The sequence below is a fragment of the Acanthopagrus latus genome, chromosome 23, assembly GCF_904848185.1.
Source record: "Acanthopagrus latus isolate v.2019 chromosome 23, fAcaLat1.1, whole genome shotgun sequence".
Lineage (NCBI taxonomy): Eukaryota > Metazoa > Chordata > Actinopteri > Spariformes > Sparidae > Acanthopagrus > Acanthopagrus latus.
Window position 1 is genome coordinate 9,577,360 of NC_051061.1, and position 19,254 is coordinate 9,596,613.

General features: G+C 42.2%; 2 protein-coding genes across 3 annotated transcripts; both read right to left on the reverse strand.

Annotated features, from left to right (window-relative positions):
- Positions 1-125: 125 nt before the first annotated feature.
- On the reverse strand, positions 126-6,096 carry si:ch211-120g10.1 (butyrophilin subfamily 3 member A3). Its single transcript, XM_037090315.1, has 10 exons — positions 5,940-6,096; positions 4,427-4,509; positions 3,248-3,346; positions 2,987-3,088; positions 2,733-2,867; positions 2,495-2,632; positions 2,343-2,394; positions 2,227-2,253; positions 1,124-1,150; positions 126-1,035 (listed from the first exon to the last, which is right to left on the reverse strand). The coding sequence occupies exons 2-10, from the start codon at positions 4,484-4,486 to the stop codon at positions 479-481; spliced, it is 1,197 nt and encodes a 398-aa protein (XP_036946210.1). The 5' UTR covers positions 4,487-4,509; positions 5,940-6,096; the 3' UTR covers positions 126-478.
- A 1,742-nt stretch (positions 6,097-7,838) lies between these two features.
- On the reverse strand, positions 7,839-15,013 carry si:ch73-364h19.1. Of its 2 annotated transcripts, none has more exons than XM_037090177.1 (5): positions 14,610-15,013; positions 13,656-13,765; positions 10,929-11,021; positions 10,541-10,714; positions 7,839-8,873 (listed from the first exon to the last, which is right to left on the reverse strand). In XM_037090177.1, exons 1-5 carry the CDS (start codon positions 14,884-14,886, stop codon positions 8,700-8,702), a joined length of 828 nt encoding a protein of 275 aa, XP_036946072.1. In that variant the 5' UTR covers positions 14,887-15,013; the 3' UTR covers positions 7,839-8,699. The 2 variants fall into 2 exon arrangements, with proteins under 2 accessions (XP_036946072.1, XP_036946073.1); XM_037090178.1 differs by having other exon boundaries at positions 10,541-10,711; positions 14,610-15,008.
- Positions 15,014-19,254: the final 4,241 nt, after the last annotated feature.

Genomic DNA, 19,254 nt, shown 5'->3' on the forward strand with positions numbered 1-19,254 from the left:
CTTAATCCAGCTATATAAAATCTGTCTCTGTGTATTAACCATGTACCATACACTTCACCCCTCCTCTTCAAACTCCTCTTCTGTGTATGCTGTGGAGTGGTTGCGCTAATAAACAGACCAAGAGGTAAGACATGGATTTGGTTTATTCAGTATGCACAGAAATGCATTCTTAATGCAGGGTTAGTATTGCACGGTACATTACATTAATACTACAGGTTTCCTTTCAAATATATGAAAATACATCATGTGTGTGAGCGAAGAGCAGCGTGGGAGCTCTATAGTGAGGGAGAGGATGCAACGATCACAGTAAAGCAGCAGCAGCATAGAGCGTGGTCACTTAGTGGAGCTATTCAATAGCACAATGATGGTGTTTTAGATCAGGATCTCTGATTCATTCCAGTGATTATTATATAACCTGATTGTTAGACTTTATAATGATATCTACTGGATTGTAAAGGAAGAGCTGGCAGAAGGAGACTCAACCCCAGAAGCAGGGTGAGGGGCAGAGACACTGGGTCTTAGCCGCCGGAGACTTGATCACCAGATCCTTGACGATCTCCACTGTGCCAAACAAGGGGAAGAGCTTCTCGTCAAAGCTCTCGTTGTAGGTGTAAATGTGGCAGTGTTTGTCCACGTCATAGAAGGACAGCTGGCCACGGTCATAGTCGAGGTAGATGCCCACCTTGCGGGGGATGAGGCCGGGCGGCAGGGAGGTGAAGGGCACCGTCAGCGCCTTCAGCTCAGTGCCCCTCTCCAGTCGCAGGGTCAGGTAACCCGTATTCGTGTTCAGGGACTTGAAGCCTTTCCTCAGGGCCACCTCTTTGGCCACGCCCAGCCTCCAGTCCCGCTCGCCCACCTCCACCTCCCAGTAGTGGCGGCTGGAGCTGAAGCCCTCCACGGCGGTGGCGCACCACCAGCCGTCGAAACGCTGGTGGTAGTTGGGAACGTCCTTCCTCTCGAAGCCACAGCGCATCTTCTTCTCTTCAGTGATGAGCAGGTCAGGGTTGGCTGTGTCCAGATCCAGAGTCACCTCCACTAGAGAAGGAAACGCCGAGAGGTTCAAATCACCACACGGGGTCAGTAAATCATACTGACTGTTAATTTAATTAAGAGAATGCTGTACCTGCAGCATCTGAGATCCAGTCCCACACTGCCAAGAAAAAGAGAGACACAGACAGCTGATGTTACAGAATCAGAGAGCTGTGCACCATTTTTCAGAGGGCATTACATAAGGCACTGTAATGATGCAAATGTTTTTCTCTGCACTGAAAGCTCCCAAAAATTTAACCAATGCATTGACGCAAACATCCATGTGAACAACAAGGCGACTGTAGAGCTACACACATAAGAGTATGTTAACATGTCATATCTGCAGCTCTCTCCCTGGATTTTCTTATTTTGCTGTGCTCGTGACACCTTACCAAACTGTGTTTTAGGAGCAGTCTGGGGCTGCTGATTCAAATGGAATCCTACTTACTCGATCTTGAAGTTTAATAATCGTTTCGTTTCGTTTCGTTTCGTTTCGTTTCGTTTCGTTTCGTTTCGTTTCGTTTCGTTTCGTTTCGTTTCGGCTTATCCGTGAGGGTCGCGGGATGTTGCCATTTCCCTCTAAGGGGCTGCTAGTTTAATAGTCTTTGAATTATTTTAATATGATGTGAGGTTTAGTTAGCTTTGCACTGAGTTGTCAGGTACTTGTGCTATTAGCAGAGTCTGGACTTTAACTTAGTAATGAATGTGCATACTTTTGACACCTCTGACAATTAACCAGTGTATACACAGACAAACACACATCATGTCCTAAAGAAAGCACCGTTTATGTGATACACATGCCCAAATATAATAATCTAGTGTGACTTCTTTAGGACATTATGGGATTTTTCTGTGCAAAGTTCATATGTTGATATCAGATTGATTTAGATTCATGTGATCTCTGATCTGGAATGGATGCTTGCCGGACAAAAATCTTCCATCAGTAAAAATTTGGGGAGTCCGAAAACTTGGCCTGATGCCTGATGCCATTTAAATGATATATATATATATATATATATATATATATATATATATATATATATATATATATATATATATATATATATATATATATATATATATATATATATATATATATATAAGCTGTCAGAATGTAACTCAAACCAAGTGAAGCTGGTTGTGTTTGTGCAGGGGACTCGTCTGGTTTTCAGTATGGGTACTGATGTACTTACTCACCTGGTTGAGGAATGTAGGATATGGCACCTGTAAGAAGATAATTACAGCGTCATAAGGAGGTAAAAGTCTCCAGATTCGTGAGAAAATACAATTCGATTCAGCACTGATTTACAAACCGATCTTCTGAGTCTTCTGCTTCCACATGAGCCACTGCTGCGGTATGGTGTCCTGCACGGTCACACCAAACACACTTGTGTTACACCTGCACTGCAGACACACAAACCGCAGGATGTGAGAATGCTATATGAACTATTTCATGGACTCCTACCTTATCTGGGCGCTGCACTATCAAAGTCCACATAACCAGCTCCATGGCTGTCAGCAGATTGGGTGCTCGGCCCCAGCGCCAGGCTGACTGCAGGTCGTCCAGGACCTTTGCAACAGGCTCCCCAGGCCACACGCTTTGCTGCAGGATGATCAGTGTGAATAAAACACGTATATTGAGCACATATGCCTGCGTTTAAAGGAGTCAGCTGCACAGGAAGTGTTATCTGCACATTTCCCACCTCAGGCTGAGCTCTCAGGTCCTTGATCCAGTTGAGGATCACAGCTTTGGCCTCCAGCAGGTCCTGCTCGTTGATCATATCAGGATGTTTGACCTCATCCATCTCGGGCCAGCCATCCGTCTGCATGGGCCTCTTCTGCACACAGACACACACACACACCGTTAGTGATCAAGACCTCTACAACTTGAGTAAGTATCCTCATATTAGGTCTGTATACGCTCCTCTGGAAACAGATGATACTCTCAGATAAGTACCTTGCTCTCCAACATGGAGGCCCACTGCAGGATGAAGGTCCTGCAGAGAGAGGTGGGCCAGGTGTCATCCAGCTTCCAGATGTTCTCCAAGACTGTAGACCTCTGCAGAGGCAAAGCAGACAATAAGCTGGGGCTGGTTATAGAGGCAGAGACAAACCAGTGTGGTCTCCCGGCCCTCCATTTGTTATTAGGACAAAGAAAAGAGATGTTTTGAAACATCCATGGCCAAAACCGTTTCTGTTTGGATGAGTGGGATGTTACCTGGCACACTCGGCTGAGATCTCGAGCCAGGTCCATTAGAAACAGCTGATCCTCATCCAGAGGCTCCCTCTTCTCCCTCTGCGCTCTCTTGTGAGATTCCTGAATTCAAGATCAGAGGAAACTGTTCAGGAATGTATGGAAGCCCACTGCTGCCAACAGGACTGAAACAAAGATCCTGTATGCCATTCTATGCCAAATAATGACTTAGCATCTCAAAATAACAAGTTAGTATCTCAAAATTTACTAAGCATGGCAAAATAATTCTCAAGAAATTACACACTTGTCTCGAAATGATGACTTGGTATTTCAGGATAATGACACAGAATTTGTAAATAATGAGTTAGTATCTCAAACAAAAGATTTGGTTTCTTAAAATTCCAACTTCCTTTCTCAAAACAATGACTTATTATCTCAGAATAATGACTTAGTATCATAAACAAAGAACTTACTATCTCAAAATAACAAATGAGTGTCTCATAATAATGACAAGTGTCCTAAAAATAATTACTTGTGTTGAAATAAGGACTTAAAATCTCAAAAGTGCTGAATGAGCGCCTAAAAATAACAACAAACTTTCTTTTGAGAAAGTCTTCTTTGAGTTATTATTCCAAGATAAGTAGGTCATCGGTTGCTCATTGTTTTTAAACACTGACTCATGTTGAGACACTGTGTAATTATCTGAGATACTAACTCATCATTATGAGACACTCAGTCACTTCTCAACAAAGTCTCCCATTAAAACGACTTGCAGGACCTCTTTTTGATCACACTGGTGGAAACAGGCTTTCATAGACAAAGAGAAGAGCTCTCATTGATAAAAAAAGGTGAAGTTTGAAGGGCATTAATGCAGCCTTACAACAGAGCGATAAGGTCAGACTAGAAAGGAGCTGGTCACTCGGCCTGATCAACATGCACATCGCGGCTCTGTTCCTGTCAGCAGAAAGCAAAGACACCCCTCCCTGCCAGACTCCTCCGGCCCGCCTCGATTAATCTCCCCGACAACCCTCCGCACACACAGCCGCTCTCTGTTGTTACATTAAACCAGGAGAGGAGTGAGGAGTGCAGTCACACGGTACACTAAAAGATGTTGTCATGTCAACTGCCTTCTGCAGTATGAAAAAAAAAAAAAAAACAGGTTTGTACATTAAACACACTCGATCCTGCAGGGAAACATGATACCTTTATCTTGGCCGTTAAGGTTTTGGCCGGCTCCACCATGAAGTGAAAACACTGCATCATCTTGGCTGGTGGTTAACAGGGTCCTGCAGTGAATAACAGAAATATGTGTTAGTGTAGAAAAACTGCATGATGATGATCCACCTGCCAAAACTCCGTTATTTGTTCATGTTAGCAGCTTTAAAAGCTCTGTAGGATGTCACAGGTCATATATACATATTTATGACCAAGTGCACTTTACTACTGTTATTTAATAACTCACCAAGCATTAAAAGGTAATCTTATTCCAGATGCATATTTGTTTTTAGTCTCATCGTCCTACTGGCCTTCAGTCGCCCTGTTAACTGGGACACCTCTGATGTTTACTGCCAAAACACCAGTGTGTCATGTAAATCATTAAACTCGTGATGGAAAGTCCACAGGGCCCTCCAGAAAAAAAAAATACAAAAAAACAAAAACACAACACCAGAGTGTGATCACAACAGCTTATCACGGGCTGCGTGTTGTTAATATCTGTCCCACCGGAGATTAAATTGTCCCCCTGGTGAGACGTGGAGGTTTTAATTCAGTAGCCTGCATCAGAGCAATCATTAGCCTGAGAGGAGTTGAGCAGTGGAAGGCAGGCGGCCTGGAACGTGACCGGCACCGCACACTTCCAGGGACACTGATAATTACTCAGCTGCTGTCTGGGTTACTCTCCTGCTCTCTCTTTTTCTGTCTCCCTTGCTCATTTACTCTTTTTTTACCCTTCTCTCTCTCTCTCTCTCTCTCTCTCTCTCTCTCTCTCTCTCGCTTCCCCTCCATTCTCCTCTGCAGAACAAATACAGGAGCCTCAGCCTGCGTCTGGTTGGCACAGAGGCGCCTTGGGGCCACAAGCCTCAGCAGGTTTTCATGCCAACCCAGTGATGAGGATGATGACGAATTAATCCGCACTCGCACGTCAGTTGTCACCTCAGTTTAATTTTCAACAAAATAATAAAAGACATAACATATGAACTCCTGGCACGGGTTTGATGGAAGTTATTCAGGACAATGCATAAAAAATGGCGCACATCAGCTCAGTCGACCTGCAGCAGCGAGGTTTATTCTGACCTCAGGCTCCTCACAAAAACTGAAGGCTAGAATATTAAATCAAATCACATCTGAGGCATTAAGACAGGAAACGTGCTAGAAAGCGTCTTAAAAAAATAATCAAACGCTCGCTCAGACAGGTTCCTCATTGTCGTGGGAAAACATGACCAGGCAGTTTTGTGCAGCGTGAGAGCGACCCAGTTACAGGCCAGCTGATGACTGCGCAGGAGGTAAACACACACCTGCGCGTGTGACTTTGCGGCAAAACCCCGGATTAAAGATGCAGGGCGACTCCTTCCAGACGCTGCGAGCTGATGTACGTGCATGGAACAGAATGACATTTTTGACAGGTTCGCGTTGGTCATGTCACGTCCCCCCCTGCAGTGCGTCCTGCCCGACAACACAAACAACACGAAGCGGCTTCTGGTCGTGACGCACAGCTTACCTCTCTCCTCAGACGTCTGGGTCTCACGTTTTTCTTCTTCTCCTCTTGCGTTTGAAGCGAGCGGCCGCCCGGTGCAGAAAGTCTTCAGTCTGTGTGCTGCAGTGTCTGACCTTGTTTACATACCAGACTGACGCTCGGCAGCTCGGGCAGCTTCGGTTTTCTTCGTCGGTGACGACAGAGATTCGTCAGCGGACGGAGCGCGCCGCCATGTTTGTAAGGTCGGTGTGACGCTTAAGGGATGCTGACATATTTAAATGTGCTTATTTTCCTCTGAGAACCCCTTGTTTACTCAGTTATGGAAAAAAATTACGTTTTAAAGTTTGTATTATTACCTCATTGTTATTGTAAATATAAAACATTTCCAAAAACCTCTCCTCTGCAAAATAACACAGTGCTCCTTTAAAGAGAAAACCTCATCCACAGAAGAATCTGGCTGGAAAGTAACTAAGAACTTAACTTAACAAAACATATGATAAGCCTATGAAATGTAATGCACTGTGACCTGCCCTGAAAGCACATGAAGGTAAAATGAGGTCTACTTCAACCATATATAACATTAAAATTCTTATTACTTAAATGCAGGTCATGTTCATTAAATGCAGACCCATAATAATAATCCTATAATGTCATAAAAAAAAAAGAATATTACTAAAAGGACAGTCTGCTGCTCCTGATGCCTTTAGTACATTATGTTGTCCAGTGCACATTTATTCATTCTTTTGACACAGTTAAATTAATAATTGACAAAAAATGACTAAAGACACACACAAGAATGAGGAAGCGTCTGAAGGGAAACTGGGTTTGGTGATAAAGGCTGCAGACTCCTACACAGTACGTGTGTGTTGTTCGCTCCTTGTTCCCCACATCCTCTCCAGCAGCCGATTCCTACAAAAAGGAGGCTTCTTGTGCTCTTAAGGTGTAATAGTACGTAATGTTTTCAATGCAGGACTTCAGAGAGACGAGAACTGATGATAGTGTTTTGAATTTAAACCTGATTCACATTCACGGTAGGCTGGAGTTGCTGCCCCCTTCTGGATCACTGACTTTATGTGAGAAACATCAGTGACACATTTCTTAAGGTTTGCTGCTTATTTCTTGTTAAAGGTCAGGTTGTAATTGAAATAGTTCCGTATCTCAGATCATCAAGTCAAACACATAAAACTTAATGTATTAGGATTCTGACATAAGGTAATAAAACATTTGAACTCCTCCAAAAATCCAAAGGTAACTTCTTTTTTTAGATAATGACGTCAGAGAGGATAAGGTCAAGGCAGCTTGTGAGCTAATACGAGACTCGTGTTTTATTCACAAACAGTGATGTCTCTGTCTCCTTCAGTCAGACGGGACGGCTGAGGTCTGTGGATCTCTCCTTTCACGCTCAACAGTAAACGCAGTCATATGATCCATTATGAAATACCTGCTGCCAACAACAGCTTTTCTTTACCTTCTGAAATCTGATACACATTGTGTTTATATAGCATTCCTTACTCTCAATTCCTTATAATGTCTATAGTTCAACATTCAAGAGTGTTAAATGATGTTTTTCTCTTGGTGCATTAAATAATTTGCCTGTTGGAGCCCTGCAGTGTGCGAGCTGTCGTTTTTGTATCGTGTTTTGCTCATTTTCGGCTCAGCACCTGCTCCTCTCTTTGCCTGGATGTGGGTGAACACTCCAGGTATTTCTCAGCAGATTCATTTGGAAGAAGAGGAAGAATTCTTTGGAATTTTCCAAGAGTCTTTCACACACCCACGCATAACGGATGTGCCGTATAGCTGAGGGAATATGACAAATACCACAGTCAGTGGTCAGCATCACTTGTTGTTTCTAACTACTGATATTTATGCCTTTTTTGTTAATATTCACAATATACCACTGTTACATAATTACAATAGTCCATCAACAAAAACAATAAAATGTTTATTACAGCTGGTTTCACATGAGAAATAATGAGGAGTCGCTCATCGTTCTTCAATAAATAAAGCACACCACTATGTGCAGGACAAACGTTTGGCATGTGTGCACGAAGACAAACAAAACAGGTCGTGACAAGAAACTCTCTGTTGTTGTAATTTCTCATTCGCCTGGCTTCGCTCTGAAGCCATGTGGAGGACAATATAACAGATACCACATGTAGAAAAGGATCAAATGTTTGATACAAAAGTGAGAAATCATACAGTAAAGTTGTGATATTCTTTTCTTATTATAACTTCGTGGAAGGCACTCTCATTAGCACCTTTATAAATTCTCCCTCTCGCAGGCTGAACCACATGCTGGAGCAGTATGGCACAGATTCAGCAGTCTACGGGAACATCCTTGACAACATCAAACCCGTCTATGATAACCTTCCTAAGCAAACAGTGAGGCCTCTGGCTCAAGAACAGCTTAATAACCACAGCGGAGGCAAGTGTTGACATATAATATAATCACCAATGTAAATAGTGGATCTCTTCTTGGCATGAGTTAGTCCTGTAGTCTTGAAGATGTACCAGCCACCTCAGAGAATGTTTATATCCAGTTATTTTTTTTCTGAAATTCATCAGCACATTGAGTGTTTTTATAACATTCACATCTGCAAAGCCAAAGGTTGTCTTTGGTTTGCTCCATTATCAGGGGTCTCTCAACGTAAACTCAGTCTTGAGGTATTTGAATCGGCTCGTGTGAAGTATGAAGGAGCCAGTCTTCGACGTTCAAACTCCCTCCATCCATATGAGGCTATCAGATGTCCCCTCTCATCTGGCAGCTGGATCACTTGGCCAGAGTCACACAGGAAGGGCGGTGCTGTTGGTGTCAGAGCTGACGGGATGAGGTGTGTTGGCCACTGCTGTGTTCGTGTAGACACTCTGAGGAGGAAAGGGGAAGTCCAGACTGGACGAGAGGATGGTGTAGGGCAGCTCCACAGACTGGCGGATAGTCTCTTCATACGTTGGAGGAGGCTGAACGAGACAGATGTTTAAAACAAGTTGAAAACACACCAGTCTGATGTATACAAATACTGGAAAACAGCCTGTAAAACATACTTATTGATGCAGAAAGAAAACACACATCTAGTCACTAAAACACCTAAATTCCCAGAAAAAATTACAGAGGACATTAGCCATAGCATTGAGCAGGTATGGGTGATACAGGGCTGTTGAGTTTGATATTGATTGATTTGATTGGATTAAAGGAGACTGTTGAGCCTTTGTGGAGGCATTCAAGTTTCCTCAAGAGGTGGAGGAGACCAAAAGAGAGCTAAAAAACAGTGAATGTTTGATTTATAACACGTTATTACTATACAGGATACATAGCAATGACGTTAAACATATCTACTAGTGGCTATGATATGATAAAGTTGAAACAGCGTAGACCTCGTTCTAGTCCCATCCCACCTGACTACAGAGCAGCTTCACTCTTCAAGCTGTGAGACTCCTCAATCGTTCCTCAACACTCCATAAAAAGATATATTAAAGTAAGAATCTGCACCCGGTGACAGGCATTAAGAATAACTGTAATGACTGGCCTCATTTTAATATGTCATACTGTGGCAGCAGTATTAAACTGAGACTGTTTCATAATTAATCAAAAAGGAAATTTCTTTTTCATTTTAAGGAAAATGAAAGCACCAAACGGACGGCAGAAAGTTATTCTGGTAGGATGAGTGTTGTTTGAGAAGCGTCCTGAGGTTTGATATCTCTCCCTGAAAATAAGGGAATATGTTTGTATTGACATGAACAATGAATTTGTCTCCACGGCGGACGCCCCGGAACATATTTTTCCCAATGCATTATCTCCCTGATCACAATGGGCAGATTCACAGTGCCTGACTGAACCTTCTTATCTTTTAATTGCTTGGGGACCCTCGGGCGACAAGAGCCACCCTAGAACCCTGCCCTCTGTCTGATCCACACACACACACACACACACACACACACTGCAAAGTTTTACTACCATCCTGCCTCTGGACACGGGACAGACAGGGGTAAATTAAGGGGCCATCATTTGAACTCTGGCATGTCTAAAAGAGGGGGAGGGCGACTTCTCAGTGACTAGTGATGGGTTGTCTGGAGAGTAACGTGTGTGAATGTGCTCTCTTTGTGTGTGTGTGTGTGTTAGAGATGGGCAGTCATGCTAGCGACTGTTTAATTAGGGTAAAAAATGGGAGGTCAAAGAAGAGGAAAAACAGTAGAAGACAGGAGCACAAAGCTGCATTCCCGCACACTGTTTGCGCTCAGGATGCAGGCTTTAATTATGTTTGATGTGCCTTTTTCTCATTACCTTGTTTGCTCAAGCGTTTGTGGGAGTCAAAAGCTCAGCGAAAGATCAACACAGTGAAACCTTGAAACGCGACTGCCAGCACAAATCCACTGTGAGCGCCAGATGAGCCGATAGTGCATCTTGTTTACTTCAGTCTAATCTGTGAGCGAGCTCTTGTTACAATATTGCATGACAGCTTGGTCGTAATACTTGTTATCATCTCTTTTCATTGTGAAACAACAGAGCATCCTTTGAAAACTGGAGTGAAATATCTTCACTATTGCCAGACTTTACAACAGCACCTGAAACACTTCGTTGTGAGAGCATTTGTGACTGTATCGCAGTCCTAATCCCTAAATTAACCTACCTCAGTCACAATGGGTCCATTGAGACCGAAGCGGTCTGCAATCATCATGTGGATCTGCCTCTGGCGGTCCTTCTTTCGGACGCTCTCGTAGGAGGGGAGCCTTGGCAGGGGGGCCTCCAGTGTGGGCAGGCTGTAGCTGGAGGGCAGGCCAATGTAGAACAGCTGACCCGCCTGCTGAGGACCGAACACAGAGTGGCAGTCATGAGGGACAGGAAACAGAAGCTTTTATGTGCTAACAATTCATGGATAATGGTCCAAATATACCATGTCACTGAGACCCACTTTGAACCCTGATGTGTGTGATGTTAGGTTGTGTTGCAAGAGGGGATTGAGAGTGTGTCTTTCAGTGATGTTTTGATGGTGCCGGCGCACCGATGGGCTCTCTTACCTGAATGTTGTTGTCATCCAGGATCTGAGTCTGCTCGGGACACGAAGACCCCACCAGGGTCTGCCTGCTGCTGTAGTACTGAGGAGGAGCATCCTGTGAAACAAACAGTAACGGCTGTCACAAAGTGTGCCTCAGACCCTGTTTGCACGAACATCACTGGGTGCACGAACATAATGTTTTTCATACAAAGACAGATATGACTTCATGTATTACACTGGCAATATTTCAAAGTTTGAAAGTTGTTTTCTCACTCAGCACCTCCCACAGTTTTTCAAGTGAATCTGGGAACACACTGGTTACTTTTCACTGTTTTTGCAAAGTTTGTCATGTTCAGTTCAAATGGCAAAATCAGTAGAAACAATTTTAAAACAGTTGCTAAATTCCAGTACAGTGATGCTGCAACAAACTGACTCTTTGTACATGGAAAAAAAATGACTCAATGTGTTGCATCTAATGCAGAATTTACAAGGGCACGAACGTTTTTGAATTTGCCACAGCGGTTTCACAAAGTTTGCTATATCTGTCCTCATGCTACAACTCTTAAAATTGCACAATTTCTTAAAGGTAGTCTGAGGGTGTCAGAGTTAACAGACAGCATGTTTCGTGTGTATGCTGCCTGTTGTTGGTGCTTCTTGTCGTTTTGTGGAAGACTTCAGTTGAGTTTGGTGTCCTTCAATGTGTTTAATTAATCTTTAATTAAACTGTTCGTACTCGTCCATTTATGTTTTAATTACATGTTCTACATGGTGGCTCCTTGTCGCTCTGTCTAATACAGCAATTAGTCAGAAATCCACTCGTTTCAGCCCAATTGACCAATTTTCATGCCTTGTTTAATCGCTGTGGACACTGGGTGGTTTAGCAATACCATAAATTATCAGATCAATAAGACGAACACCCTCTGATTTCCGTGCCTCCTCCCTGTCCCACCCCCCTGTAAAACAAGACCTGTCAGACTCTCACTGTATGAGGTTAAGGAATCCTGGAAAAAAAAAAGGGCCGCCAGGAAAGCTAGGTAATTGCCTCGGGTCTAAATGAGTCTCCTTTGTGTGGAGAACAATGTGATGTCCTACTGTGTCATCAGGGTCCCTAGGCAACAACCACACAGTGTGGCCTTTTCAGCGTCTCTCTATTCCCCCTTGTAAGTGCAGCAGGTACCTCTTAACGAGCACACTCCAATACACATTAAGGCCTCGTATGTCATCCTGGAAAGTATTACGACAAAGTCAATTTGCTGCCTGAGTGAGATTCAAATCCGGCACAAAGATAGCAGATCTCCGGACCACATTTACTGAGGAGGTCTCCTCGGACCAAAAGGCAACAAAAGTCAGAGCTCACACTGAGACGTATCGAAATATCAGATTTATCATTTTCCCAGGCCGCTTAAACAATGACATCACTTACACTGAGAGTGACGCACTCCGGCGACCTTTGCCATAACCCTCACATCATCTCAGGGAGAGAGAGAGACGAGTCCAAAAAGGTGATGTCAAAGGTCACTTTCCCTCGCTGGTTTGTACTTTTAAGAGTCCCAAAAAGAAAAAAAAAAACTCCTTAGGAAGAGAGGAAAAAAAGGAGACTTGTCCTTTTGTCTCCTGCCATTGATTCAGCCAGTGTGAAAAAGCACAACCGTGTAAAATCAGTGTTGAAGTCGGGGGAGGACCCCGGCGGCAGCGTGCCTTTTTCACCACAGCAAACCTAAAGGAGATCCATTGTCCCCCTTGTGTCCCCAACACCCACAGTGGGGTCGGCCCACTATTCATGGTGCAAACTGAAGCAGGGAAAGGTATGTGACTATGAAGTTGAAGACATGAAATGTTCCACAGGAGCACAATGAGTGAGTGTTTGTGTGGAATGACTTCACTTTCTGTCCCCTTGTAATAAAAAGCCCTTTTTTCTATTAATCATGTTATATTTGAACATCTGAAAACTGTATAACATTTGTGAAGACTCAATTCATTCGCATTCACACCACACACAGCCGGTGTTATCTTATCCGTCACACCGTGTATGGATACACAGCTGTAACTCAAGGTCAGCTTGCACCAGCTTGTACCAGTGAAACGCTCTGTTAGTTCCTTAACTGGGACAGCGCAGGGCTTCTCCGTTAAAACCACAGCTGAACAGAACTTCCTGTCTGTTGAGGCGGGGGGGTCGGTATGAGTTGTGCCTCTGCAATCTGAAGATAACACTCAAACTTCCCCCCGGGACTCATGGAGGTGAGAAACGAGTCAGGAAGAGGAAGCAAAGAGAGAGAAGGGGCGACCAGCGACCGGTCGCCACAGCAGCGGTGTGTTTACGTTTCCTTATTTTCACCTCAGCAGCACAGTTATCTTTGGTCGATGGGGAGACACGTGTAATGATACAAAATGTCAAAAGATTAAGCTGTTGTCGTTAGAAACGGGATCTGATTTGTAATGATTTCGTTACACTGGCTGCTGAACCAGCATCATGTTAAGTGCTAATTTTGTCCATTTCCATTAGAGGGGCTGTGGCGTTATCTCCGGAGGGCAGCTAATTTAACTGAGGCAAATCCATTTCCCCCCGACAATGATCATATCAAGTTTATTCAAGTTCTTTTCCCACAGCCATGCAAATTGAATCCGACACTTCTCTCCGTCTCAGCGTGATCTCAACAAGTTAACACGCAGGTCACTTTTAAAAAAGGAAAACTCAGCACAAAAGCCACTTTCTCCCTTTTGTTTTCTCTCTCTCTGTCTACGGGCTTACCATATCTGCATGTGGCCCCTGATAGGAGCGCGGTTTGCAACACTGAGGATCCTTGCGGTAAATAATGCACAGCAGCACCAGGATCACCCCGAAGAATACCAGGGAAGAAACTGCAGGAGAGGGGAAGAAGAAGGAGGAACTGTTTGTTAATCACAGCCGAACAGACGCTGAGTCACAATCACGTCAAAAAAAAAAACAAAAAAAACACCTTGCCCCGTTTGTGAAAGCACGGCGTCTCGGAGCACTTTTCACCGCTCTGAATCGGTGGATTCTTAAAGTTTAGTCGAGCGGATTCGCTTTGAGGACTCTTGATTGACAGCCTGTCTGCTCAACTTTGAAGGTGTAATCTCTCTCTTTCACCTCGCCTGTCTATCAGAAACAATGACAGCCAGAAAATAATGGACCTGATAGACTTATTCTGTCATCACTCTGATTAGAGCTTGTGACAATCAAATTAGCTGCTGTCTGCTCTCACCACATGTGGAACTTGAGGGCGGAAAAAAACACAGAAAATGCTGCAATGTGGCTGGTTTAAAGGAGCAGTATGTAGTTTTAGGGAGGACATTTTTAAACAGAATTAAAGATTTTTTTTTTTAATTATGTTTTTATGTCTGAACAAACTGAATGAACAAAACTGACATTAGAGGACAACACTGTTTTTTTTTTTAAACTTTGTTTCTGTGTGGCAGACTTGAGAGCAGCTTGTGTATTAAGTTATGGGGGAAAAATGTATGAGTTTGTAATATTACTCATTAATATTGTAAATATGAAATTTCAGAGTTTGAGTTTCTTCTATAAAGCTACATCGTGCCCCTTTCAGTGCAAAATCCTTCTCAGCGTGCAGACAAGCAAACATCTGTTGGATATCATGTGACTCAAATCACTTCAAATTTTAAAGGATGTGTGGAAAAAAAAAAAAAATCTTTTTTCTGTAGTTACGGGGTGTTTACTTACAGGACGCAGCGAGCACTGTGAGTTGGTCCGATGTCAGCAGCGAGGAGGGGATGGTCGGACTCGCAGCTGTGGACATTTCTTCCGTGTGAACCGTTAACGTTGCCCTCAGAAACGCTCCTGAACTCATCATCGTATATCTCACAGGGGAAGAAAAGCGGCTCTGTTGCCCTCCTCCCTCCTCATCCTCTCCTCTGGCTCCCCGGGCAGAGCGACAGTCCACATGTAGATACGCGCTCCGTGAGTCGGACCAAACTCTGCCCCTGCTCCCAGCACACATAAAACCCTCAGTGCGTGTGCGCGTGTGCGCGTGACGATGAGGAGCTGGTGAAGCTCGCGCACTGACGCCCCCTGCGTGACGTCGCTCCGGCTCCCGCAGGGTTTTTAAGGTTTTATGGGCTGGCACACTGTTAGGAAGCAACCGAGCCCAAGGAACCTATCACTTAGGCTAATTGACGTGGATTTAAAAGAAAAGAAAAAAAAGAAAAAAAAAAAAGAGAAAAGTTTGAAAGTCAGGAAAATGCTTCTTCTGACTTGTTTAAGAGAAAAAGAAAAAAGCTTCCAAAATAACATTTTCAAACAAATTTCAACATATGCCACGTAGGCTCGCTCCTTATGACACTGAGATCACACGCCGATCATAAAGTAGATCTCCTAACTGCTGCTTCCTCCTCCTCCTCCGCCGGCTATAATTAATCCAGCCAGACTAGTTAAACACACTGGATGCCTGAGAGGGACTCCCGTTACCCTGGAGACCGCGGGGGTCCCGTCCACATATGATTTCAATGCAAAGAGCCTAAATGAAGCATTAGTATTCATGGATGGGAACTATGGAACATTTGCATTCTTATTCAGCTGAAGGTGCCTTTAAATCACAGCATTTTTGGCATTTTTTTTTTTTAATCTTAAGCATTTGGACGTCTGTCCTAGAAATGTCACTGTTTTGTTGTTTTTTTTTGTTTTGTTTTGTTGTTTTTTTTTGTTTGTTTGTTGTTTTTTTCATTTGAATCACAAGTGGACATGACCTTGATCTTCCACACAGTGCAGCCGCTAAACTTGTATCAACTCTTGAGGCTTTAATAAAGAACCTGGCAAATTCATGTGAGGAAGAGACCTTACAATCCCCGATCATGAAATATACACAATGGGGTCCAAAAGTCTGAGACCACACAACTTAAGGCCTCTTTTTGACATTTGATTCAGTTCATTTTCAGTACAAATCATCTTAAAATGTTGCCTGATTCTTTGAAACCATTAACATCTTAGTATTTGGTATGTCCCCCCTTTTGCTTTCAGACAGCGTGCACTCGAGCAGGCACGGACTCCACAAGTTTTTTGTAAAACCTGATCACACAATGTTCTCCCAGCATGATTTGAAAGTGTCTTCTGAATTTCTAGTGACGTCCCAGTGCTCAGCTTTTTTACTTTATAATGCCTTTGGTTTTATCCAAAGCACGGTCAGAAGAATGAGAGCTCCTCTTTACTTAGAATTTGACTTCTTACATGTTCATTAACCCTCAGAAACCTACATTGTTTTCTAATTATAACCACGTTTACAAGACACTTCAAAAGTTGTCTCAGACTTTTGGACCCCACGATTATAAATAAAGAATGCAGATGATTTTTGGCAAGACTGAACTGAAACTGTCTGCCAGAGTAAATGTAAGAGACTCCTGTCATCATAAAACTGTAGGAAATGTCCTGCTGCATCAAATATATGGGCTAAATTCATGCTTGATTAATCAGATTGATTAATTAATTAGATAGGAACATTACATTAGAGCTAGTTTGATATATATGTGAAAACAACTTTAAATAAATGTCTATCATTAACATGATTTATTTATGAATCTACAAAACCTATATCTAAATCTAAGAGGAAACATTAAAGTCAGTCTCAATGGTCCCACAATGATGAAAACTTGGTTAGCAGGATTACATCTGGCTGCATGATGTTTTTATGTGTGATGAAACATACATGTTTAATTACAGCTCAGTGCACTTCATTAAAAATAATGTAATACAGAGTGTAGATATATGAAATCAGACACCTTGATAAGCAGCCTAGAGGGAGTCTGCAGGGAATCTTTATGTGTGATGTTTGGAAGGAATGTTAATTTGATTGTGACCCTTGGAATAATGTGACTCCACATCACTAAGGCTTTAGTGTGGCCTCCGCAAATTGTTTCAAGTCTTTTTTTGAGGCCTCTCGAGGTGAAAGCATTCCGTTTTTTCCACACGAAAAAGGCAAATTCATATCAGTTGATCTCTTCCACGGTCCTGAGTCTGCAGTCCGGCTCTTTTATTTAATCTCTCTCTCTTTTCTCTCTGGAGAACTGTCTGTACTTGTGTTACGATCATCATAACGCTCTGACACAATGGAACATAATGCTGAACATTTTACATCAACAAGTATGCAAAAACCCATGATGCATTTATGACAGTTCCAAACTCTGCTTAGAATTGTTTCATTGTGTGGCTTGGATTTGAAACATAACCACCACACCTCTGCAATAAAACCACACTGAGAACTATTAAGAATTTAACCATTCAGAGGCACACAAAGGCCGACTAACTTTCTAGCGTGTAGGGAAGCTTAAATGGTACGCCATCATGTTTTCTCCACCAGAGGGACGCCCCCGGAGGGCTCTTTATCATATTTTGTTGCACATTGAGCCACTATATAGGCCACTTTATCAGATTTTATCGACTGTACAGGCATCCAAGAGGCTCTTATGCAATGTTATTTTCAAACATAGGGGTACTATACATTTCATATTTGCACTCACACTCTTGGGATGTGAATAAAGACACGTTAAGTGTTCATTTATCTTCTTCAGATAATTCAAGTGTTCACAGACATTACTTCACTGGTTTGATTCACATGCAGGCCTTAGAACAACTTCAAGTTCTTTCTTTTACATCATCTATTTATGAATCCACAACACACGCTACATCAGCTATATAACAGATTCAAGTAAGATTATGTAAGTGTTTTATCTCATACACTCTGCCCTCCCATCACTTGCTTCTGCACTATGTAACTTCAGTAAGAGGGTAGAATCACATGTACATGTTTACTTCAGTATAAAACTTTTCAATGCGTTATGTTATCAGAACGTAATGAATTTTGTTTGCAGTCAGCCCTTACATTACATCTAGCAAATTGTTACAGACCTCGAATTCATATTTATGCCAGTGGTGTTGCACTCAGAAACTGTATGTGGCGCCAAATTGCAGAAAATGCCAACATTTCTACATAATGTGGCTTTTACATGTGAATGTTAGTGAAGAAAAGGGTTGAAAAATAGTTTTATGTTTAGCTACAGGTTTAATGTTTATAGTGACATGCTGTATTAATGGTTGTCTTTTTGTGTGATGTTTGTGTTTGTAGAACCAAAGAGAAGGAAAATAACCTGATCTGAACTTGTTGGATAAGTAATGAGGCTGTGATCAATACTAATATTCTTAATTTCGATCTGTGCTTTGCACCATATCAGCCAATAAATGTTTTCTTTCTGGGGGCTGTTTGATTTGAATTAATATAAATTATGTATTCGCATTCACACTTAAATATTTGTATTGCAAGTGCTGTACAACTTCTTCCTTTGCGATAAATAAAGTTCTGTCTTTTTGAAATGTTTTAATTTTTACACTGGATAACAAAGGAGCTACAAAAATGGTTTACTATGTACAAAATACACGGTAGAGAAATATAGATATAGGCCCACTGCGTATTTAAAAAGAATTCACAGTTTATTTAAACAAATAACAAGAAAGATAAGGTAACACTTTAAGGGGAGGACTAAATCAAGACTGATGTGATAATAACTGAACTGTTAATGAGTAATCCCGGAATTACTGTGATTACAGGATTATAGTAGATAATGATGAATTACTAGAGAAAAGGTGTGGAGATAACACATTTCTGAATAATTAGGTATGATTAGTTCATGAATATCTGTGAATCAACATACTGACAACAAGCAGTTTCTGATTAACTATGAACCAGCTGCTGAGTGTAATTCGGTATGTTTCGCTTTACTTGAAGGTACACAAAAACAGGTACTAACGACTGAAGTTTTTGGTAATTAATAATCTTTGGTCAGTGCCACACAATAGTTGGTTGAAAGTCAGTCAAGAACAACTCATGAAGAGAGTGGTCAGTATGTCCATTCAGGGATATTCATGAACTAATCATTGCCTAACCACTCACCACTGTATTATCTCTAGGTCTGTTCTCCTACTCATCATTATCTACTAGTCCTTAGTTTCAGGTATTTCAGGAATGGCTAATTAAAAAGTCACTAACTCTGTACATAGGTTATTTGAACAATTACTGCCTGTTTGGCCATCGATTTGCCAGTATTTGCTTTTCCATCAGTTATTTAACATTTCAAGCACCACAGAAGTACTTGTCATATAAGGTAGGAAAGTGCTGTATTTTGAATTCAAAATCATGTTTTTCTGCCATTCCTAATGCAATAATGTATTCATAAATATATGATAGAGATCACATAAAGAACTAAAAATCCAAATAATTATTATGAAACATACTATGAAAGTAATCGTCTCCTTGAGTTGCATGATTTAGTGAGTTTTAGGTTACATGATTGACAACATGTGTGTTAATGCCCTGTGGCAGCCA

What these genes read in the sequence shown, in the direction of transcription:
- si:ch211-120g10.1 (XM_037090315.1), bottom strand. Translation starts at nt 4,486, where the DNA reads ATGATGCAGTGTTTTCACTTCATGGTGGAGCCGGCCAAAACCTTAACG. An exon ending in ATCTCAGCCGAGTGTGCCAG is followed by an intron (nt 3,089 to 3,247) that starts GTAACATCCCAC and finishes TTGCCTCTGCAG; the next exon opens with AGGTCTACAGTCTTGGAGAA. An exon ending in CCTCCATGTTGGAGAGCAAG is followed by an intron (nt 2,868 to 2,986) that starts GTACTTATCTGA and finishes GTCTGTGTGCAG; the next exon opens with AAGAGGCCCATGCAGACGGA.
- si:ch73-364h19.1 (XM_037090177.1), bottom strand. Translation starts at nt 14,886, where the DNA reads ATGTGTGCTGGGAGCAGGGGCAGAGTTTGGTCCGACTCACGGAGCGCG. An exon ending in AGGGGCCACATGCAGATATG is followed by an intron (nt 11,022 to 13,655) that starts GTAAGCCCGTAG and finishes TTTGTTTCACAG; the next exon opens with GATGCTCCTCCTCAGTACTA. An exon ending in ATGGACCCATTGTGACTGAG is followed by an intron (nt 8,874 to 10,540) that starts GTAGGTTAATTT and finishes TGTCTCGTTCAG; the next exon opens with CCTCCTCCAACGTATGAAGA.